Below are 24573 nucleotides of genomic sequence, written 5' to 3' on the forward strand. Positions count from 1 at the left end.
ATATTGAAATTAATAGGGATTTTTTTTGACTCTGTATAGAACTTTTCTCTACACCTACCCTGTTTATGCAGATTAGAAATGATATTTCTGGGGCTAGAAATATAACTTTGTGTTAGAGTGCTGGGTTCAGTTCCCAGCTCTGAGGAGGGGAAAAGCATATAATACCCAACAGTGCCCAATACTCACATATGAATATAAAGTATGGAATCTGCTCTCATTTTTCACATACAGTTTTCATTTTTTGTTTGTTTGTTTTGTTTTGTTTTGTTTTTTCAAGACAAGGTTTCTCTGTAGCTTTGGAGCCTGTCCTGGAACTTGCTCTTGAAGACCAGGCTGGTCTCGAACTCACAGAGATCCTCTTGCTTCTGCCTCCCAAGTGCTGGAATTAAAGTCGTGCCGTTCCACTGCCTGGCTCAATTCTGTTTTATTACTTTGGTGTTGAGTCCTTTTGGTTTAATCATTTTGTGCACATACACAAAGTGTCAAGTGTCCTATACCCAGAAGACTGCCCACACGATCAGGTTGCATATGTGCAGTAGATTAAGCAAGCTCTCAGGAAACTGAATCTATGGGCAACAGCTCTGAAGTTCACTAATGTGCAGATGATGGTAAACTCAATGTATGCCATACTTGATTCTTGGAAGTGCATCTAAGACAGATACAATGTCAGAGGAAGTTGTCAAAAGACTGATCAGGCTTGAAGGATTGATTTCTAGGCCAACTAATCGATCATTGACTGGAACAATTCTGCAAGAGCCTCGTGTCTCTATTTTTACTGTTTCTTGGATAAGAGCTATCCAATCATCTGTTTCTGTTGCTGTTGTACCATGCCTGTTTATTGATGCAGTTTTCCTATCATGAAATGAGAAAAAATATGTGTTCAATAAAGGACATAGATTGACCAACTCCTAGAGATGAGAGGAGACAAAAAGACAATAAGTGAGAAAATAGTACATTTCTCCCATGGTCTCTTTATTGACATCTATGCTTTGCATCTCTGCACCAGCATCTGCTGTAAAGTCCCAGAGGAGCAGCCTCCTGCCTTCCCCAGGCATGAGAAGGAGCCTAGTAGCTGTTAAAGCAGGAATGGAAAATGGGCATCTAATGCAGGTTATTGCAGACAATCCAGACCCTAGGTCCTGTGCCAATACTATTAACAGTAATGGAGTTCTCAACTAAAGTTTTGTACAAAGGAAGGTCTGAAGCCTCTCACTGTTGGATTCCTCTGGGATCCCAGAGCAAACCACTTCTTTCCCATCGCCACTTCCTTCTGTAAGCATTAAAGTTTTGTAACTTGAACCAGTCCTCATAGTTACCACTTTCCACCACTTTTAGGTTTCTTCTATCCCCTCCCTCTCCATCTCTGCCCTCTCTGGTTTTGTCTTTTCTTAAAGGATAAAAAGTATATTAAACAAGTGTTTACCTGTTTAATCAATGCTAAGGTTTGAACATTTTGTTCCTTCCAAATTCGTGTTGAGACGGGCACCTCAGGCTGAGGCAACTCTCCCTCCTATGATCTGTAAAAGCAATTATTCCTTTGTTTGTTCATCTGGCAGGCATGCTGACTGGTGTACACCTTCAATTGTCTTGATCTCTGATTTAAAATTAAATTGCTTAGTTCTGGGGTATAAAACAAAAGTGTTAACATATATTCCCGGTGCAACAATATTGACACTGTGACCGTTAGAAGTGAAATTTAGGGTTCTGACATTTTGAATAGAATTAGATGCCCTTATAAAAACACCCTTATCTTCTACTTCGTACTGCATAGTGACTTGTCTCTGCCAGAGGACACAGAAATCAAGTGACAGCTTAGGAACAGTAAAAGAACCTTCACTGTCAATGAGCCTGCTGGCACCTCCATCTCCCAGCCTTGAGAAGCATGCAAATCAATTTCTGTCCATTAGCCCATCTGTACTGCTCTCCTGCACCAGCAAGGGTAAGCTGAGGCAGCTGCGCTTTAGAAAGGCTGCCACTCTTGGGCTATGAAGAGTAATCTGTAAAATCACTAACTGATGAATGGAAGGGGGCATCGGACATGGAAGTAATGGCGTCGAGGATCAGAGCAGAACAAAAACCAAACTCCGCACTCAGGATTGGCCTTCTTCAGAAATGAAACTAGACCAAAGGTTATGGCAGCCAAATAAAGACTCCAGTGCTTTCTGAATTTCCCGGGACCTTTCGTATGCCTCGACCCACACGCTAGTCGACAATCTTGGTTAGATCTTGCTCTGGAGGATGAACTCGGGCAAGAGAAGCTGTTAGCTCTCCCTGGCTCGCTTTGTTACTAATGAGCGAACAATACAGATGAGGCCATAGAGAGCTGCCGCACAATAGTTAACAAAGGGATTTGTGAAGTATTTTCCACAGTTATGAAAGCTTCATGCTTGGTTTAGACAAATGTTCACTACCCATTTGTTTGGTTTTTTCAGGGAATTATTTGCTAAATGTTCTTGATGTATCAGCTCAGTGTCCATTTGCTGTACATTTGTTATATTTAGTCTCCATCTCATTATGCCTTGGACTGTATCTTTAATATACACCGTAGACACATGGCAATTTTTAATTATGGAGTAAGAAAGCAGTTGTGATCTCCACTCAATTTGGCAGAAGTTTGAATTTTTAAATAGTTACTGGATTTACTATTTTAGGAGAACCCACTACATGACAAAAACTAAACATACAAGGAGATTATTCTTGGATTCTTCCTTCCACGTTCCATTTTTTTATTGGGAATCATAAAATTTACCAGCAAACATTAAGAGCTTGTGAAAAGGCCAGGTGGTGACTTCTAGCTACAAAGTCAGAGTGGAAGATGTTGAAATGCCAAGCTTATTGAATGCATAACTACGGTTTCTTCTACACTAAGAGCGTTAATTTCTAAGAACCCAGCCTCAGATCTGGGGCTGCCTCCCAAGCCGCTCCTGGGATTCCTGATTGTGGCGTTCAGCTGAAACATGAGTTCAGTTACCAAATATAGCCGAGTAGAGTAAGAGAGGGGACGAGTGTCTCAGGCCACAGTTGTCTCAGTACCACAGACCAGGCAGTCCTTAATGGACAGGCAAGACCAACCTCCTCTCACCAGGGGAAGGAAGAAAAGCTCCTGTGAAGGCCGTCACCTTGGGGAGGCTTCACACTGACCAAGCATTGGAAAGGTCTGTACGGCACCCTTAACACACTTACTAGTAGGACAACATTTTCAGAACTTTTAAAGCTGGAACTAGTTCAGTAGCTTTGTCTGGCACCGTGTTACCATTTGGAAAAGGTTTGGTTTTTCTTTCACAAGGGTAAGAAATGTAACATTAATTTTGTATTTTATTTCCCAAAGCAGGTAACACATAAACTTTGCTGGATTTCTCTCTGCCCACACTGTCATAAACTACCTTTGGGTTATAATGTTAGGTGTGTTAAATCATTGTGGTTTAAGGCTTAAATATGCTTCTGAATGGAGTCAAATTTGTCAAGACTGTGCATGTGTTATATTTAATAGTCAATGAAACTGTAGCTATCTTGACCCTCATTCATATTTAAGCCAAAATCTGATGTATTAAAATAATAGACTTTAGGTTTAAATAACATTCTGAGTTATTAGTCATATTTTGAAAGATTTTTTAAAATAACTCACAGGACATAGTCAAATTAGTTGGCATAGTAACACCAGGTAATACAAAATAATTTTGATATACATATGAATAAAATACTTCTGACTGTGGTCATCCATGGTGAGTTCTGTCAGATATAAAGATCCAGAACACAGTCCTGTAACATGCTGCTGTTAAGCTACAGAGAAAACTGTCTTGAATCCAAAATATGATGCCAGTGCAGAATTATTTCAGGCTCATATTACGTTTTAGCATTTTCTAAAAATACTGGCTACCTTCTAGTGTAAATACTATCGTCAAATGCAAAAATTTATTACTTGGCAATAGAGAACTATTCAAACTCTGTTCAATTGATGTGTATACCAAAATCAAGTTCTTTTTACATGATAAGGATACTGTTCAACTATTTCTCAAAGGAACTTAATAGTATGCTCAAATGTTCAGAACTTTGAAGTCACTAACTGGAGAGAAGGTCTGGGGGTCCTATCCAGCCATGATAGCTTTATAACACGTGGTTACACATTCCCAGTCCTGTTGTTCTGGAATCCAGCGTAGTTTGGGTCCCCTTATCTCTCTGTCTAGGCTTCTTTGTTCCGCAGCTGAAAGTGGATATTTAAATTGCCACACATCACACTTGACAAGATAGTGAGGCTCCTGATCACCCTGGGACCATTGTGACTTTTTGTTTTAGTTTATTTTATTTTGTTTTTCTTCTTCTTCTTCCTAAAATAGTGTGAAGAAGAAATATTTGTATTCACAAAATCGTATGACCTAATTCTTTAAGATATACCAACTGGTACACATGTAAGGCCAGGGCAAGGGTTCCCAGTGCTTCAACAAGGTGGTCAGGAGCCTTTGAAGGACACTGCGATTCTGGACTCCATCTAGGGATCAAGGCCATGGAGAGTGAAATCCCATGCCCTGGTGAAATTCAAGCAAAGAAAACAAACACTAAACAAAGTATTCTGACTATAATTTGCAATCATCATAGTAGAGAACATAGGAACATAGTTAGTAAATTCATCTCGAATTTAAATGAAAAATGAATGGATAAGAAATAAAAATATACAGTTATTCTCAATAGGTTCAATATAAAGAAGATAAAATAAAAGAGGGCATGGGGAACCCAAATCTTCCCATTAACATGTTATATGTGTTGGAAATGATAGAACTGTCAGATTTTATCCCTGAAGTTAAAATAATGTCTTACTTTGGGAGGCAGATTGTATTTAAAACCATGAAGTACATTTGAGATATCTTCCTGCGACGACAGTGTATCCAGTAATCATGAAAATGAGCTTGTGTATCTATTAAATGATTATCCAGTTAAAGTCATTTTGCATCAAACAAGATCTTATGACTCTTTTCCCACTTGGCGTTTTTTCCTGCAGGGCTCTTTGCAACAACAATATTACAGAAAGGAGGAGAGAGAAAAGAGAGACAAAAAATATATAGGAAGAAAGAAATAAACACGAAATTTGCCTAAGGATTTGCTATGGTTCTAACGGAATATAAATAAACCACAGCTTTTGTTCTGAAGTGACCTTCAGAGATAGATTTTATTAATAATGCCAGCAACATTGAATTGTTTAATCAAAATTACCATTTCTTTTAGGTGCTTACAAACAAATAAATGAGGATGCTTACTTTAAATGTCAAAATCATTTACGATAGAATTTATTCCCTAAGATTAAGACTTGAATTTTCCATCTCCATCCAAATGCCGTCATAGCGCTAAGAAGAATTTATTGATTAGTTTTCATTCTCCCAAATCCCAGCTATTTATTCTTATTCTTATGCACATTTTATGTGATTACTGAAACATCTCTGTCCCTCTCTGAAGGCTCCAGAGCACCTAGTGACAGCAGACAAAACTAAATTATCTAGGAGTCAGTCTCTTTTCTGACATCGGCTTTGCTTTCTGGATTCGAGCAACTCTCTGGCGTCTCTTAAAGCATTCAACAGATAACAGTCATTCTCCTCTTAACTAAATTCCTGAGATAATTAGGCATGCTGTCTCCAAGGAGAAGAGGAGACTGTGCCATGACATGCAAGTTTCAGTCCTAAGTCTGCCATTTCCTAGAGCTACCTACATATTGGGTCAAATATTCGGACTTTTTGTTTCAGCTTTGAGTAATAAAAATACTAAAGTAGAAAGATGATGCATATTCCGCCAGTTGTCGACAGGGTTAGATGATTTACTAGGAAAATGTCTAACTCAGAAGCAGCCTTGGGAAGCCCCGTTTCTATTGTTTGTTAAGGAAATCCTATTTGTTCTACCCTACACTGGCTGGCTGTGTGTAACTTGTCTTTCCGGCGTTCTTTTAAATGTGAGATACGATTCTTAAATCAACAGTCATTACTGCCTGCGTCAACAGTATTATTCCAGAAAGGTTTCTGCAAATACACACACACATATAATATGTATATATATATATATATATATAGTGTACATATATCATATAATATGTAATATATATCCATATATTTTACTCACAAGACAGAGAATTCTCCCAAGTGTTGTGAATATAATTTTTAGATAAACTTGCATCAAAGTCAGCAACTCTAAAAGCCAGGTTTATTTAAAACGTACAGATGTGTCTATCTTTTCTGTCATTTGCATATTAATATATATAGATGCTATTCATGCATATATACAAATACTGCACATTCCAGATTTCAGAAGTAAATGTTTTCCCAAATACTAGAACTGTAACACTAAGATTTCGTATGTTAGGATTCATGTGCCAAATACAAAATCTTAACTATAAACACCATATGTTCTATATTTTGTAGTATAGTATAGTATATATCCATGATTCCACAGACTTCTGATGATAATAATTCAAAGACAGATTGTGAGCCATAGAATTACATATATAAATAATCTTCAAATGAAGCGCTATAAAATTCACAAAATGAGTGGAAGATGCACAGGAAGTTAATACAGTATGTGATCCTAGGAGTTTACATTTGGAAGCAATGTCTGTTAAGAATAAGCAGGAAATCTGAGAACTTGCCTGCTCGTAATCAGAGGTAGATGAGTGTCTTAAATGCTTTGTGGTACTGGCTAGCCCTCCCAAAGCCTGCAGCACCAAATGCTTGCTAAGAGCAGAAAATTAACACCAGGACTACACGCAAAAATTTACCTGCAAGTGCTTTGCCTGCGAAGCCCTATGAGGTGGCAGCAGTAGCTACTGCTTTTGAGGTACAGTTTGAGGGAGGCTGAGCCTGAGCCCCACCTTTGCTAAGGCAGTCACCACCCTTTTCTCCAACCGTGGTCTTTCCGATCCGTCATGGTCTACAGCCACTGCTGCTAAAAGGAAAAGTACATTCGATCTTATCACATGGCATGTTATTTGCAGCTGGATGCCATAAACACAGAGCATATTTGTCCAAAGTCAATCCAGGAAAGAGAAAAGGACATTTAAGTGTAAGAAATCCAGAGCCTGACATTTTTTTTCCTAATTCACTTCTCTTGTGTCTTCTATTACAATGTTAGCTCATGAGCATGCAGCTCAGTGGTGGGAGGCTTAGCATGCCCGAATCCCTGAACCCCAATTCCCAGGATCAGCAGTGGGGAAAATGTAAAGGGATGTTGGGATGTCACTCCTTCAGAAGGCCTAGAAAGAGAAATGGCACTCATGGTAGGCACTTTATTAACTAGATGCTGAGATATTAAACTCAAGATTTAATTCTAACTTTGCTAGTGTCCCTGTCATATATATCACAACGAGTATCCTTAATGTGAAATGTTTAGAACCAGAAATAACTTAGATATTACATTTTTTTCAATTTTTGAAATAGTTGTATATGCATAATGTGGCACTTAGGAGATGGACCACAAATCTAAATGCAAAATCATCTGTGGTTTATATACACTTTGCATATATAGCCTGAAAGTATGTTCCTAACTATCATTTTATGCAATTTTATGCGTACAACAGAATTCCACACTAGGGAATTTTCTACTTGCGATGTCAGGTCAGCACTTAAAAGATTCTAGACTTTCCGACTATTTGGGGTTTCAGATTTATGGGCAGAAGTGCTCAGCTCTTGCTGATTGCTGGAAAACAGAGTGAGTAATTTTCTACTTCTGAGGCTTCCTTGGATGTTGGTAAGAACCATAAAAGTCAGAGTCATTAGAGATAAATGTTCAGTGCACGATCTCAGACATTTCTGAGTGAGGGAGTAGTGTACATCTTACTTGCAAATGCCGGTAGTTCTGCCGTAATCAAGTTCTGCCAGTGACATAGATGGATACATTTTTGTCTTTTCAAAATGTTGGACTTTAATAAATAGCAATAAATTTACAAGTCAAACCAACTTCCTTGACTTTAACTGAGGAAGTACTCCTGTTTCGCATTGATGGTCATTATCAAACACAGGCATCCTTTTTTCCTTAATCTTTGTTTCTCTGCTTACTGGGAGGGAGGTCTCATGTGTGCCATGGCATACGAGTGAAAGTCAGAGCAGAACTTTCAAAAGTTGGGTCTCATCTTCTGCCTTGCTAAGGCCTCCCTCATTTCTTCTGCACTGTGTATTCTAGGCGAGCTGAGCTGTGAGTTTTCTGATGTTTCTCCAGGTTCTGTCTTCCATCTAGTCACAGGAGTGCGGGCATTGTAATGTGCACCACTGCAGCCAGCTTTTAGTGTGATTTCCAGGGATCAAAGTCACCTGACTTCCACCGCTACCCTCTGCATCCCTTCCCCAGCCCCTCTGCTCCTCAGTGTTAATTACTACAATGACTGTTAGATTACGTGTTACACTACGTATGTGTTTATCTTTACACGTGTCCTGCAATGTGTATGTGACAAAATGACTCTTATAAGAGGCTGAAGAGACTCACTGCTCAGTGGAACAACACTGAAAGTCAAGGCAGAGAGCTGGTACAGATGCCGTGAGAAGTCTCTGTTGCGGATTAGATATGAACCACGGGCACAGAGCTTTTAGGGAGTGCAGTGTTGTCAGTGCAGGTCTGAGTGACAGGCCTCTTGAGTGTCAGCTTCCAGTGTTCCAGGTGTGTCAGAGGCAAGAGAAACTATTTGAATTGGAGTCTGGAAAGGAGTAAAGGTCTATTTCGGTGATAATTTTCCTGGGTGAGGCAGCTCATTATGAGTGACCAGAACATGGGTTCACCTGCCATATCTCAGTCTTACATATACCACACCTTTTATAGTCCCTGGATCTGTGGGAAGAGGGGCTTTCTGTACGTATTGCTAGAGGTAGATATACCGTCCCAGTCTGCTGGGCTTCTCTTCCATCTCCTATGACTGGTTACAACAATCTTGGGCCAGGAGCTGACCTCAACAACACTCAGCCCATGGCGGTGTGGGGCTTGGTCCCACCCCAGTGTTGTACTGCTTGCTATTGGAAAGCTGCTTGTTCAGGGATGGGCACAGGTGAGTGGTTTTGACAGTAATGTATATGATGACACAGGAACTTGGACGTAGTTCAAGTACAGGGAGACTGCCCAAAGCTGAACAGAATCTTATAATGTCTGACCACAGAGGTGTAACCATGGATACATCTAGATTTATTTTGGGATGAGATGGAAAGGGGAAGCTCTTGAAGTACCAGTTATTCCTTCCGGGTTCTCCCCTGTTTCTTACTGAACCATATTTCAGCAATGTATTAGGAACCCTTTTGTTCTGAAACTGTGACAACACACTACAACACACCTCTGGAAATTCTGGAGCTCAGTGCCATCCAGTGGTGAAACACAGAAGTGATTACAGAAGCATGGAAAATAAGCAGTTGACTTAGAATTTTTGGACAGACACTAATGGCAGGGTAGGAAGACAGAAGTAAAGACATGGCATTCAGACAAAATTACATGACAACACGCATCTTGAGGTTTTTAAAAGAAAACCATTCCCTCACTCAATAATCAAAATAAGGCCAGAAAACACATCAAATGAGATACCAATCAGTAGCCAGTATGGGAGACGTCTCAACAAGTTGGAAGCAGCTTCTATGGAGCTCAAGGAGTTTGAAAAAAATAGAGAAATGTTTCAATACTCTAAAAAAACTTAAAGGACAGAAGAATATTTTAAAAATCAAGTAGTAATTTTTCAGTTTTAAAATACACTCAGTAAAATTTGAAGAGCAAAGTAGCTTCCATGGGAGGGAGCTCAAACAGAAGGAAAAATAAATGGCATGAGGCAGGCTACCGAAACACTTATGATTAGAAAAAAGAAAAGTGTGTGAGGGAGGGTGGGCAATGAGGGCCTGCATGGCTTCAGGGACAATATGAAGACAGCGATGATCAGTTCTGTGAGTTTAAAGAGGACATGAGAACACCAAAGAGAGGAAATAGAAATAATGAAAGAATGCTTCCCAAACCTGGGGAAAGATACAAATACACCACACACACACACACACACACACACACACACACACACACATACACGAAGGTCAGGAGTCACAGGTCAAATGCAACTCAATGAACTCTACTCCAAGACATCTTAACATGAAGGTCTCAAGGGCAAAAAAGCCTAAAAAAAAAAAACACTCAAGGCTTTGAGAGAAGGGAAGCAGATTAATTATGTAAGTGCGTCCCAGTTTACCTGATAGCCGTTTTCCTAATAGAAACTTAATAGTGTAGAACAAAGCAGCGTGGGATTCTTCACAGTGCCAAAGAAAAAACTATCAACAAAGAATTCACTACTCAGAAAAACTATTGTCTAGGGGGTGCTAGAGAGATGGCTCAGCGGTTAAGGGCACTGTCAGCTCTTTCAGAGGAACAGAGTTCAATTCCCAGCAACCACATGGTGGCTTACAACCATTTGCAATGAGGTCTGGTGCCCTCTTCTGGCCTACAGGCATACATGCAAGCAGAACACTGAATATATGATAAATTTTTCAAAAACAAAACCTATCCTTTAGGAATGAAAAAGATATTTCCCAATAAACAAAAGCTGAGAAAAGATACAAATACACACACACACATGTATTCATATACATATATATGTATACACACATATATATTCAAAACATGTATCTACAAAGACTACTAAAGGAAGAACTTTAAATGGGAAGAACATGATAATGGCTAATAAGAGAGCATAGGAAATTCACTGATAGATTAGTTTTTCTTTCTTTCTTTCTTTCTTTTTTTTTTTTTTTTTTGGTTTTTCGAGACAGGGTTTCTCTGTAGCTTTGGAATCTGTCCTGGAACTAGCTCTTGTAGACCAGGCTGGCCTCAAACTCACAAAGGTCTTACTGCCTCTATCTCCAAAGTGCTGGGATTAAAGTTGTGCACCACCACAGTCCAGCTTTAATAGAGTAATTTTAAAAATTTGTAATATGCTAATGTTGAAATGAGATACATAAGCCATTCCTAATACGGAGCTTAAAATATAATTAAAGCAATAACTATGCTAATACATGACAAGCAATATAGAAATATAAGATGGGAACCAGAGGGATGCATCAGTCACTAAAGTGCTTGCCTCAAAATCTTCAAAAGCTTGAGGACGTGAGCTCAGGCCCTCAGAATCCATGTAAAACAGTAGACTCAAGACCTGGAATCTCTAGAGGCTGAGTTTTCCTGTCCTGACTACCCTCTCCCAAATAACTATTCAGAGTCTTAACATTAACTGCAAATGCTTGGCCAATAGCTCAGCCTTATTACTAGATAACTCTTACATTTTAAATTAAACTGCATTTCCTATCTTTGCTTTGCCATGTGGTTTGGTACCTTTTCTCATTCCAACATGTCCATCTTGTTTCTCTCTGCATCTCTGATGACTTTCCTGCCTCCACCCTTCCTCCGCCTGGCATTCTCTCTGTGCCAGGGTATCTCTCCCAATCTCTTCCTGCCCACCTATGGGGAAACCCGGTTTTTATTAACAGTGAGAGCAACTCATTTTCACAGTGTACAGAATTATTCAACACCAAATCTCAGTGATGGGCAGTGAGTAGGGAGAGACAGATAGACCACTGGAAGCTTGGGGACCAGCTTGCCTGGCCTGTGTGGTTCAGTTCCAAGCCAGTGAGAGACCTGTCTCAAAGGGAAGGAAGTACATGATCTACACCACACACACACACACACACACACACACACACACACACACACACACACACTGCTTGGGCTTGCCAACAACCACAACACACATGGAGGAAAAAAATGCAAAATGGGACACTAAAAATTCAAAATGTAGCAGAAATGAATAAGGTCATATAATCATTTTCTGTTAGCTTATTGCCTCTTGTTCTTTGTTTCTGTCTGTATCTCAATAAACATCTTAGGCTACTGTTATTTAAAAATAGGTTTCTATGAACAAAATATTTTTATGTGTATTTGGGGTAGTATGTTCACTTGTATGGGGGAGCACAAGTAAATCCGGGTGTGCCCTCGTGTGCATAGCATTGTGTGTGTGTGTGTGTGTGTGTGTGTGTGTTGTGTGTGTGCATGTGGTGTGTGGTATATGTGTGAATGTATGTGTATGTGTGCATATGTGTGCATGTGTATATAGTGTGTATATATGTGTGTGGTGTGTGTGTGGTATATGTGTATATATGTATGGATGTGTGTGTATGTGTGTGTGTGTATGTCTATGTGTGTAGTGTGTGTATGTGTGTATGTCTGTGTGTGTGTGTGTGTGTTTTCCTGTGTGTGTCTGTGAGGGGGGTTCTGAAGCTGATGTGGATTGTCTTCCTCCATCTATATCTGCTTTTAATGATTGAGAATGGGGTATCTTAACTGAACCCAGAACTCATTGATCAGCTAGTATAACAAACCAATGCTTCAGGAACTCTCCTATCTCTGGCTCTTGAGTGCTGGTTTGTAGGTGACAGTCACCAGACCTTCCCGAGGCACTTTTGACGGGGGTCCTGGGAGCCTAAACTCCTGTCCTCACGTGTACACGGCAACTGCTCTACTCGCTGAGCAGGCTCCTCACTCTCAGAATGGCGTATTTGGGTGATGACAAAATAAAAGTTTATATTAGAAAAATTCCAATAATCAAAGCACACTACCACAGTAACTACCATGAATACCGAGGAAGAATATGGAGGAGGGAGAAAGAAATTATGACAATATTAGTAAAGAGGTTTAGCCTGATTAAAATCTTAATCAATGTATGACTATTATTTGGTGTCCTTTAAATGGACGTTTTTGTTTTGCTTTGGCTTGGTTTTAAAGATAAAATTTCTCTGAGTAGCCCTGGCTGTTGCAGAACTTATTCTGTAGACCAGGTTGACCTTGAACTCAGAGATCCACTTGCCTCTGCCTCCCAAGTGCTGGGATTAAAGACATGGGTGCCACCATAGCCCAGCTACATGGACATTTTAACATCTATATGTGACACTTGAAATGAGTTTTTAGGGTCAGTGAATGGCTCAGGGTTCCAAATCTGCCAACCTCAGTTTGATCTCCAGGAATCACGTGGGGAAAGGAAGAACTGGCTCTCAGTAGCTGTCCTCTGACCTCCACATACGCATACTATGGCACAAAGAAGTAAATGGATAAAACATCTTAGCGAAGTTTTAAATTTCAGGAACAACAGTAGAAGACCACTTAATGAAGAAAATAGATTTGAAATGCTACAACGGGGCTCTGGTCCTGAGAGCAGGGGAGACAACAGAGCTCTGGTCCCCTGCCTTTGTGTCTCCCTCTTTCTCCCTACAATCCCCAAACAAAGCTCAAAACATGTTTGCAATACTAGAGATTCCTGAGGTTTTCCTCATTGCAGACTGTGATCCAGTGTGGTAGGCGCTACCCGTGGGAAGACTCCAGTCCCTTCCCTGCCTTCGTGGTGCTCATCCCTCAGGGAGGAAAGGGTCTCCAGCATCTCTATACATTTATTTGAAGCTAGAGGTGTAACTCGGTGATAGAATGCTTGCCTAGCACACTCAAGCCCTAGGTTCAGTGCCTGGGACTAAAAGGAAAATAGAAGAAATATATAGTCATAACAAGACAAGTGCAATGCTAAAATACTCTTCAATGTATTCAGAATCAAACTGTACTAACCAAAGAATTCTACAAACTCTTCAAAGGAAATGGAATTTAAGCAAATCCTTTGAACAGGTGAACTGTTCATGAAAATGTAAAAGTGTGTGGATTTTCAGGGTTCAGCCTTGACAGGTTCGTATGTTCCAGGGTAGAGATGTGTGGATTAGAAAAAATAGGTAGGAGAAGCAGAGATACGAAAGAAACATAAAGACATAGAATAATACCTGGAGGTCAACTCAGTGAATACTGAATCCAACCGTGTTTATTTTCCATATGCATATATATATATATATATTCCAATCCAAAGGGAGGGAGAAGGCAAAAGACTGCTTTACCATGACACAGAAGACAACCAGACAGTTACTTGCTTCAATATTTGAAACATGATGCCACTGTTTCCTAAGCTAAGCATTCTGATGTTTTGAGCAGGATATGCAGTGAATACACCTTAGCCCAAGTGTCCTGTAGGCAGCCACTCCCTATGTCAAACCTCCTGTTTTAAAATGAAGAGGCAGGAATAGGATTGAGTTCTCTGATCTTTGGTCAGAATGGAGGGGATCCACCTCTATGGGCCATCTTAAGGTTCAAAACACCAAATAACCACATCCTAGGTGTCTGTGACCACACCTGTTGTCAACAGCTTTGAAAGAGTAGAAGTAAGCTCACACTCACTTACCTTTAGTCCAGTTGGAACAGGACTCACAATGTGGGCCCCCACAGTGGACTCTCCAAGGGATGGAGAGGCAGACAGGGTAGGGAGTGGGCTGTGTGAGATTCATACAGCATGTGTTGGAGAATCTTCATCCTCAGCTTGTCTATCGGCACTTTTAACCCAGATAGGCTTTGAGGCTTCTCACACAGGCCAAGGAGTACCACAGGGACTGAAGGCATTGACAAGACAGGTTTATAAACACGGTCTCACTCACAATCTCTAATCTCTGTTGCAAATTGCTCAACCCATTTTAATGGCTGCCAGTTGTCCTGCTTCTACATATGGTTATTTTTTTATATTTGCTTAATCCCTAATGCTATACTGTTAAAAATCCCTGAAGAAGAAGAAGAACTTCCTGACACACTTCATTCTCCTTAGCGCTTTCATGTCACCCATATACAACTGGTATCAACTCCGTGTTCTACCATCTATGACAGGAAGCAGAAGAGAGGACCTTGATGGTGAGTAACGTGGACAGGGCCATGGAGCAGTCATTTACCCTGTGGAGAAGAACCTAGAACGGCACACATTCCAAGTGATCAAAGAAGAATTGTGGCTTAGGGGAATTTCAGGAGAGATGATAGTGAAGCTAAAGAGAACTGAGGGTGGATGGAGAGAAGGGAGGCTCCAGGCAACTCAGACTCCAGAAAAGGAAGCAGATGGAGGAAGAAAAGGTCACAAGCTACAGAGGATCCCTCTGTTCCCCAAGACATCTGTGCTGCTCACTGGAGGAGAAACACTTGGCTGCTTCTTTTTTCTGTTTCTCTCCTTCTCTCTTTACTGAGCAAAAGTAATAGAGGTGGATCTCCTCAGTCTGCCTCCTAACCTGCCTCTCTCATCACAGCCCTGGATTGAAAAGAACATGTCTCAGCATCCAACAGAGTCCCAAGGGAATGAGGGAGATGTTTGCGGCCGTGTATCTCTCCTCTTGAAGACGCCCTTCTTATTCTGGGGTGTTGACTGACACAAAAAGTCCCTGAAGCACAATTTTCCAGGGAACTCGAGCCATCTGGAAACCTCTCTTGCTCTTCCACGTCGAGCAAGCATTTTCCTAGACTGTGTACATGCTCCAGCATGTACAACAACTGTGCTGGAAATGAAATACGGAGCCGGTAGGCAATCATGCTATTATTTCACTTTTCACTGTGCAAGCAGTTTTTAAATGGCACCTAATCCTGATAACTGTGGCCCATCAGGTGATGCCTCTTTAAAACCCGAGCACGAGTCAGTAAGCAGGTGAGATCATGTGCGCCTGCAGCAAACACTCCCCATTTGACACTGAGAATCTTCTGCTTCTCATCGTTGAGTTGGCTTTAAGCTTCCTTATATAATGATTTCCCTGAGGCTTTAAAACGCATTACAGTGTGCTCCTCTTATACTAAATTGTAAGGGGGTTAGTGATGGATAGAGCTTGTTTTATTAATATGATACGTGGTTTAGGAATCTTGCCTGCAAAACTGTAATGTAATCTTGCTAAAGTACATGGTGAACACTGAGCTCTGGACTCACTGGACATGAATCTTGGTTCTCTTTTGATGGGGGAATTTTGAGACAGAGGATCTCAGTGTGGATCCCTGGCTAGCCTGGAACTTTCTCAGTAGTACAGGCTGGGCTCAGACTTGCTGAGTCTCTCCTGCCACTGCCTCCCACCTCCCCAATACTGGATTACAGGCATGCGCAACCATGCAGGGCTGAGTGTTGGCTCTCTATTGCAGATCTGCCTGTCTTCTTCTTTCAAACCTGGTGCTTGTTGTGAGAATCATGAGCAAAATAGTCTACACACTGATTCTTGGTACAAAGCCTGTTTCCAGGTGAGAGGTCCACCATTAGTCATGACTATTATTAGTAAGGTCACCATTGACTGTTATTAGTCTTTATGTATGAATTCATTATGTAGCTAATGTTCTTAGCAGTAGTGGACAATTTTTAAAAACAAAAATCTAGATAAACTCTACCTTTTATGGAATATACATCTGTGTGTGTATATATACACATGTATGTGCTATTGTTTCAACTACGCAACACTGACACTATTCCAAAAAAGGCTGTATGTATGTAGACTACCTTCAGCAAAGTGGGTAAATTTAAGTGTTCTCAGCAAGAAGGAAATAAAATAGAACCTCACAAGGTGATAAGACTATTGTAATGATTGGTCATTATAGGATTCTACTGTATGCATCCCTATCACACACTTTAAACACACTCCAATCCCATGTTTTAAACATAGGCTACTGTAACTGTCACATCATACACCTTATTTTTATTAATTTAAAAAGAAATAGCACTATTATTTTAAAAATTGAAACCAAGATTCAGTTTGAAAAGCTCTCTCTCTAAGATACGGAACAGCACCACCCTGCCCCGTACCTCATCCTGAGCTCCTCTCTTCATTATTCTAACTGTGCGCGAAAATTATTCCACTGGGCCTTTAGACTGTTAATCTTAAAATTAGACTTTCACCCAGGAATCCCAATGCAATACCAATTTCTCAGTGGCTGTGCCCACTCTCCTTCCATGTCACCTGAATGTCAAGACCTGGGTCTGCTGTCCCTAGTCCTGTCCTTGGACTGTTGAGCTCTGTTAGAGAGAAAATCCTGGTCACTCCAATTAATGACACCATAAATACATCACATCCAACTTCAGTTAAGACCCCCACCCCTGCCGGTAAATCATCCTCCTAGGACCTCTTTCCTTTCCTGACCAGTATTTCAAGAATCTCCTGTCCATGTAAATTCTCAACTGCACAGCAATTTCAAGCTAAAGTTACAGATTTATACAGATATTCATTCTCTCACTCACTCACTCTTGTTCTCTCTCTCTCTCTCTCTCTCTCTCTCTCTCTCTCTCTCTCTCTTTCTCCAGTCTTTTCCTTTGAAGCTGAGTATCCCCTTTGTATTATAATCTTCTCAAATCTTTAAACGCAATGGCTATAAGTCATCCTCACTTCTTAACACACATGCTTCACGTCCCCCCTACGAGCTCAGTAATTCCATTAACATTTAAACACATTTAATGCTATATGCTAAAAACAACAACATAAAACACTTTTCCCTCCTCACTGGAGTCTACCTTTAGGTTCTGGGACTACCTTCTTGTTGTCTTTTCTCTTCTCTATAAATCTCCAAGCCATTGAGGGCACATACAGTCTGTACTTTCTATATTTTTCTAGAAATCTGGCTTCTGTCTCTGTTGCAGACACCCAAACTGCTGTTTCTAGCGCTGCAAGTGTTCCCGGTTGCTATAGCCAAAAGGTCACTGTCTCCTCAAAGAGATACCTTCTTTTCCAGTTTCCAGGGTTCCCTGTTCTTGTTTTCTGCCAAAGCTCTGGGAGTGGGTGGATTCTTTTTCTTTCCTCCTTTCTTCCTTGACAGTCTTTTTCATCCGATGACTGAAGGATTCCCAGCCCAGCTCTGCTCCTTCCCTGAGCACTAGACCAGTATCTTATACTTTGAGGAAGACCAGAGACTCCTCAAGTAAAAAAGGCTCAGATAAAAACAGAACTTATTTCTTAAAAGATATTTCTCTGCACATATCAAAAATAATTTAATGAATTGACCCATGCTTGTAGAAACATGCAGTCCTGTGTGTATCATCTCTGTGCCCAGTCACCATGTGTCATTCTTTCAGCCCCATTTCTCCCGTGAAACATTGTTTTCCTTCTAGATGGTATCATAATAGTTTATTTTTCTCCTATCATGAACTTGGCACATTAAATATATGTGTTTATTACTGACTCATATCTTCTGACTTTATGAAAACCAAAGCTTGTCCTTTTGAATGATACATATGTGCATGTGTGTGTTCCTCAGCAGGTGTTGATGTTTAGTAAACACATTTTAAATTAAACACAGATAGTCATATCTATGAAAACACCCAGTTCAAATCTCAAGTGTGTCACTTCAAGAATCAAAATTTTATTTTACTAATCTATGTGGATTTTTATCTTAGCTTGTTCTATATGTCATAGATCAATAACTTAAATAAAATCTTTTTTGTTACAGACCATAAGTCTATTGGCTTCTCTTCCAAAGAAAAAGAAAATTTCAAAGAAATTAAAATGCAATCAGTTGGGCTTTTGTACATGTCTTAGTCACTGTTCTGTGACTATGATGAAACACCATGACCAAGTGCAACTTGGGAAGGAAAGCACTTATTCCTCTTACACCTTCATGTGACAGCCCATCACTGTGGGAAGTCAGTGCAGGAGTTCCAACAGGGCAGGGACCTGGAGGCAGGAGCTGATGCAGAGGCTAAAGAGGAGTGTTGCTTACTGGCTTGCTCCTCGTGGCTTGCTCAGCCTGCTTTCTTATAGAACCCACAGCCACCAATAGGCTCAACCCTCCCACATCAATTACTAATTTAAAAAAATACTCTACAGGCTTGCCTACAGCAAGGTCCTAGAAAGGTGTTTTCTCAAATGAGACTCTCTCCTCGCCCATAATTCTAATTAAATGTATTGAAGTGACATAAACCTAGACAACACAGTACCCAAGCGTACAATTAGCTCAATATTCCACTCCCTTCCAATCTTCTTGAATTTTCTAAGTTCACACTGCTTTTGATATTGCTCCTCCTCACATTAAGAGCTGAGTGTGCCCAAATGTTAGCAACAATACTCAGTGATCATATTTAGGAGCTTTGTGCTGAGCAAATCAACCTGCTTTCTCAGGAAAAATGATAACTGGTTCTTAAATAGGTATTTGGGGTACTTTTTCAATAAAATACTGGGTAGGCCCTGGTGCTAGATATTTGATTCTATATGGATATTTATGCCTTGCATATCTGTGCCTTACATTATCTTTAGGAGATCTTATAAATCTTTACATTGTAGGAATCTATTGGCAATGAAGATTACACTTGTTCACAGATATATAATTTTTATGGTGAAAATAATACTGAGTTGCTTTCTGTATGACTCCAAACATTGCATTTTATTGATCTATAGATATTATCCAGTTGGAAGTCCACGAAAAAATCTAAGTATTCATAATCACTTGCATATATCTAGTCTTCGGTGCTTCTTTGAAATGGTTGTAAACTCTTAATGGTCTCATCATTAATTAACTAAATAAAATCTTACATGTATATTTGTTTTATACTTGATTATTTTGCCTGGATGTTAGTGAGCATCTGTTAGAATAACGTTGAATGAACAAATATGAATGAAGATGACAGCACACAAAGAAAGGCTGAGACAATTTATTAAGACATAAATAAATGCATTATAAATATAAAAACATTTGGTCTTTCTATTTATAGTTATTAAATGGATAAAAATTGAAATTACTCAGTTGTCCTTTATGGATGGGGCCATATGAGTAAAGTCAGTGTGCTGATTAACTTTGTCATCTTGACATAATCAGAGCAACCTCAATTGAGGAAGTAACTCCATCAGATTGGCCTGTGGTCGTTTTCTGGTTTATGATTAATGTGAAAGGCGTGGCCCACTGTGGGTGGAGCTACTACTGGCAGGTGGGCCTGCGCCATGTAAGAAAGTGAGCAGAGCAAGCCATGGAGAACAAGTCAGCAAGCAGCGTTTCTCCAGGGTCTCTGCTTCAGTTCCTGTCTCCAGGTTCCTGCTTAAGGCTCTACCCTGGTTTCCCACCATGATGGTTTTGACCCATTAGCCAAATACTCCTTTTCCTCCCCACATTGCTTCTACTCGTAGGGTTTACTAAGTAACAGAAATCAAATTAGGACAGTCAGAGTTACTAATATTATCAAGTACTTATCTGAAAGCATTACTGAAGTGAGACCCCTAAGGAGGTATGTGATGAGGGAAACAGCCCCCTACATGTGTACATGTGTAAGCTATGTGCCTTCTGAAGACCTCATCTTCCTGGAATCATTAGCTCATAGTTACTGTGATGTTCTGCACTCCTTACAGGGTGTATGTTAACCTGAAATTACCAACCATGCCAGGCATTGTAACCCTCGCCTGTAGGCCTCAGACCTGGAAGCCAAGACAAGATTATGTGATCAAGGCCAGGCTAGCAAGATACTATCTTAAAAACCTAAAATAAATACCAGGCAGTGGTAGCACATGCCTTTAATCCCAGCACTCTAGAGGCAGAGGCAAGTGGATCTCCGTGAGTTCGAGGCCAGGCTGGTCAATAAGACTCCAAAGCTACAGAGAAACCCTGTATCTAAAATAAATAATTAATTAGTCTTAAGTTGTGAACACATGACTATTTGAGCTTTCTTTCCCTTTACAGAATAAAGAAGATTGTTACATTTGTTCACCCTCATGTTTCCTTCAATTGGTTGTTATTAGGGATATAAAACAAATCAGGATTATTAGCACTGATGAAGATTCTATGTTGTTTTTCAGAAAACAAGAACACAGTTTTCCTGTGCCTCCCTCCAGCTCTCCTACTTGCTACGTGTGTGAGTGTGTGGAGGCTGCTCAAAAATGTCAGAGACTTCCTCCCACGACTCCTTCTATGATTCCTTATCAGACGTGCAGGAAGAGGGCAAAAGTGCTGACTTCTTCCCAGGGCTCTCGGCGTTTCTCAGCCAGGAAGAAATAAACAAAAGTCTCGACCTGGCCCGCAGAGCTATAGACAACTCTGAAACTGAAGACTTTGACTCCGAAAAGGAGATCTCGCAGATTTTCAGCAAATCTTCTAAAAACCTCTGCAAAACTCCTTCCCACGAGGAGACCAAATCCAGCGAGCAGACTCCGTCAGAAGGACCTCAGCATAACAGGCCAGCACCTGCCCAGCCTCTGGCAGGGGAGCATGCTGAAAAGATCACTTCCCCAGCTTCAAGGAGAAAACCTGGGGTATCACCCCTGCTGGCCAGCCCCAGCTACATCCGGAGCCTTCGCAAGGCTGAAAAACGAGGTACAAAAATTCCCAATCCAAGTGCAAAGCCCAAAGCTGCCCCACAAAGCAAAGCCGGCTCCCAGAACCAACTTTGCGACAAGGCAGCTAGTTTCATTGAGGAGCTGACTTCCATATTTAGAGAGGCAGCCAAGCCAAGAAACAGAAGCCCAAATGGTGAGTCCTCATCACCAGACAGTGGGTATCTGTCTCCTAAAAATCAACCTTCAACCCTGACGAGTCCCTCGGCCAGTCAGAGCCCCACTGGAGACCAGCTAGACCAACAGGAGATGGAAATAGAGGTCAAGCTAGCCCAGGGAAGCCTTTGCTACCAGGCCCAACAGGCCCCAGAAGAGGCCTTGGCACACACCCACATCCCTCACCCACAGCCCCAGAAAGCCCCCCATTTGCCCTCTGCACCTCGCTTCATCCAGAAACTAAGGAGCCAAGAAGTCGCTGAAGGAAGCAGAGTTTATTTGGAGTGTAGAGTCACTGGAAACCCAACGCCCCAAGTCAGGTAAGAACTCTTTTATTATAAAGGTCCAGTGATTTTTGTTGACTTCTGGTGCTACTTTGGGGAGAAAAAGGGCGAGTTCTTAGATGGCTAATCTTCTGGTTTCTGTAGTAGAATTTCCTCAAAAACCTCCCAGACAAAAGAAGCTTGCCAAGCAGCCAGCACTACCAGGTACCAGGTGTCCCAAGTGGGACGCGTTTTGCTGTTGCCAGAGCCCAATCTGTCTACTCAAAAGGCAAATGGGCTTGACGAGGGAATGAGAAGTACCAGCAGGCTGTTGTAGAGAGTTCAGATTTTACAGAACCTAGAGGGTATAAAATGTAAAAAATGACTTATCCAAAGTATAAGAAAGGTGTTTTTGGTCAAGAGCCACTGAAGAAGGTAAAAATGATTCCAAAGTTAGAAGTTCCTCAGAGGTGCAGAGTTGAAAGTATGTGGAGGTCAAGCAGAGATGAACCCCAAGTAAACATCAGTCCAAGGCATTGACTAAGGACAAACACAACACCCCCAACTCCAAAGAGATGCAACCAGAGCAGGGAGAATTTCTGTACGGAAGAACAATAAGCCAAGTCCAGAACACAGCTGAGCTTAGTCCTGGACACCAGAGCAGGGCCCAGACAAAGATGGCAATGCAGACCTAGGGTCAAAAAAGCCTCAAACCATCACTGTGATGATTTCTGTAAACTCTTCCTTCTAAACTATAGGATGTATACCTTCTCCTGTGAACGGGAAGTTAAGGAGAGGAACCTTAGACAATATTGCAGGGCTTGCAATTAGAAGTATTCCTTGAACTCATTCTGTCCTTTAAATGAGGACACTTGGCACTTAGTGTCTTCATCCTTGAGATGGAAAGTGTAATAAGAAATCACATTCTATTTTATGATGTTTGAATTAAACCATATGTAAAACAATAATGAATTACTATGGCCTTGCGCCTCGTGTTACCAGGTCTCTTTATTATACCTCATTTCTTAATTGCAAGTTGGGATTAAACTATAAAAATGAGCATTCATTGATTTATTTGAATGTTTTATCCAAACCGTGTGAATGTGTAAAAGCAAATTCAAATAATTTAACTTAGAAAATAATGAGGTGGACAAGGGTGATGGCAAGTCAAGACGGACTTCATCCTTCGGGTCTTCCTGTGTGTGCTCATGCACACATGACCAGCTGTGGGCCTTACCTCACCACCATTGCTCAGAACACAACATGGGTGCTGCTTCCCTGCTACGTTAGTGTCAATTTTCACTGGAATTTTTGATATTTTTAAGAAACTGACAGCAGGGGGCAGTAGACACCTTCTTAATGCATTTACTGGACTGTTCTGTAAGCTGCATTTATGTATGTTTCAGAGCAATTTGTTTCTTTCAGATTCTAGTTCAGTTTTAAAAAAAACACTCTATCAATTTTAGGGACAAATAATCGATGAGAAATATTTTCATATTCTATTCAAAACAGTGCTACTGGTTTTGAAACTACGCGGTCCAATTTATGTTTATGCCCAAAAGAGCATCTTCCAACAGCAATATAGAGCAAATACATCGCTTTTCAAAACTGACCAAAAGCACTCCATTTAGCACCAAAGAACTCAATCAAATAAGAAGGCCATGATTTCATGTGAAAGTTCACTTGGTCGTTTGGTAACTCTAACAGTACAACAAAATCATGCCTGGGATTCTTGGGATGGGGGTGGGATTTTCTGAGTTTAGACATTGAGTTAGTAGAACAGTATTATTAATGATTGTCTCATGTCATCCCCCATTAGACATGGCAAATTGTCTCCTGCGGTCATTAAATCCTGGGTGAAATGCTTCATGCTTCATTGTTTAGTTAACTGAACATTTTGTATCTTTGAGAGTTCATTTTTGTTTTATTTATGAGGTAGGGTGTTTTGTTTTAATTCCTGTTCTATGGGCCTTGGTCATCTTGCTCGTGCATTTGGAAGTACACCAAACTCCGAGATTGTTAAACTTTATTGACCACAAAAGACATGCGATGGTCTCAGTGGAAAACCTTCTGTGAAGGCCATTGTGTGGCCTTCAGTAAAAACCTTTACTAAAAAGTGCTCGCACGGGGGCGCTGGAGCTCGCCTCAGCCTGCATCCGTCTGGGGACACTGACCTACATATTCATGAGGCCTTGTGGGCTGACAGAGCACCTTCGCCAGGATCCAGAAGTAGCTGATTGTCTTGGGAAACGGAAGGGAGTGTTGAGGAGTCTGAAGCAATCAATGGGCAAAAGTCCAAAAGAGACTGATTGACGGATGTGCGGGCCCATTGTATTGAGGAGCTGGCAGCTATCCTGGGAAGGGACAGGGTGTGGCTGGGTGGCAGACCAGAGGAAAGAATGCACCGTTGGCAGGTATGGCAGCAGGTGCCAGAATGCAGAGGTTGGGGCTAGACCTCAGTAAGACACTGGACTTTTCAATGGTATAAGCAAATGAACGTACTGCAGAAGGACATAGGAGTGCAGGGAATAGCTATTCAGTTCTGAAGACATGAGGCAGAAATTTAGTGCTGCATTTGTGCCGTAGTCAAGATAAGGAAACAGTTTGATACAATGACATAGTTAGGCTACAGACTGCTAGAGAGCCTCATTAGAGTCCCTTAAACAGGGCCTAAATAGAGACTGTTTCAAAACCCTGAGCTACATGTGGCAGCAGCGCCTGTAATCCCAGCACTGGGAAGCAGAGGCAGGTGGATCTCTATGGAGTTCAAAGCCAGAGTGATCTAAATAGTGAATTTCAGGCCAGTCGGGACTATCTGGTGAAACTCTGTCTTAGAATACAAAACCGGAGAAAAACCCTGAGTATTATCAACCTAATAAATTAGGTGAAGGAGGCCCAGCTAAGAGGGGTGAACACCCTCCACCACCACACATGTCACAGATAAGACATGAAAGTGGTGCCCTTTCTCTCCTTTATTCTTCCACAGCCAGAAAAATCTCCAAAAGTAAAGAAAAAAT

The 24573-nt window shown here is 40.9% G+C and overlaps 1 protein-coding gene across 2 annotated transcripts in view; it reads left to right on the plus strand.

Moving 5' to 3' along the window:
• The first annotated feature begins 3006 nt into the window (after positions 1 to 3006).
• The window catches only part of Palld (palladin, cytoskeletal associated protein), a 374662-nt gene continuing 353095 nt past the window's right edge, over positions 3007 to 24573 (plus strand). For both annotated transcript variants that reach the window (XM_087900784.1, XM_087900785.1), the window contains exons 1-2: positions 3007 to 3155; positions 20604 to 21613. In XM_087900784.1, coding sequence (XP_087756910.1) covers positions 20685 to 21613 — 929 coding nt within the window. In that variant the 5' untranslated portion in view covers positions 3007 to 3155; positions 20604 to 20684. The remainder of the gene's footprint in view (positions 3156 to 20603; positions 21614 to 24573) is intronic.

This window comes from Myodes glareolus, chromosome 23 (genome assembly GCF_982192425.1).
Source record: "Myodes glareolus chromosome 23, mMyoGla1.1, whole genome shotgun sequence".
Classification (NCBI taxonomy): Eukaryota; Metazoa; Chordata; class Mammalia; order Rodentia; family Cricetidae; genus Myodes; species Myodes glareolus.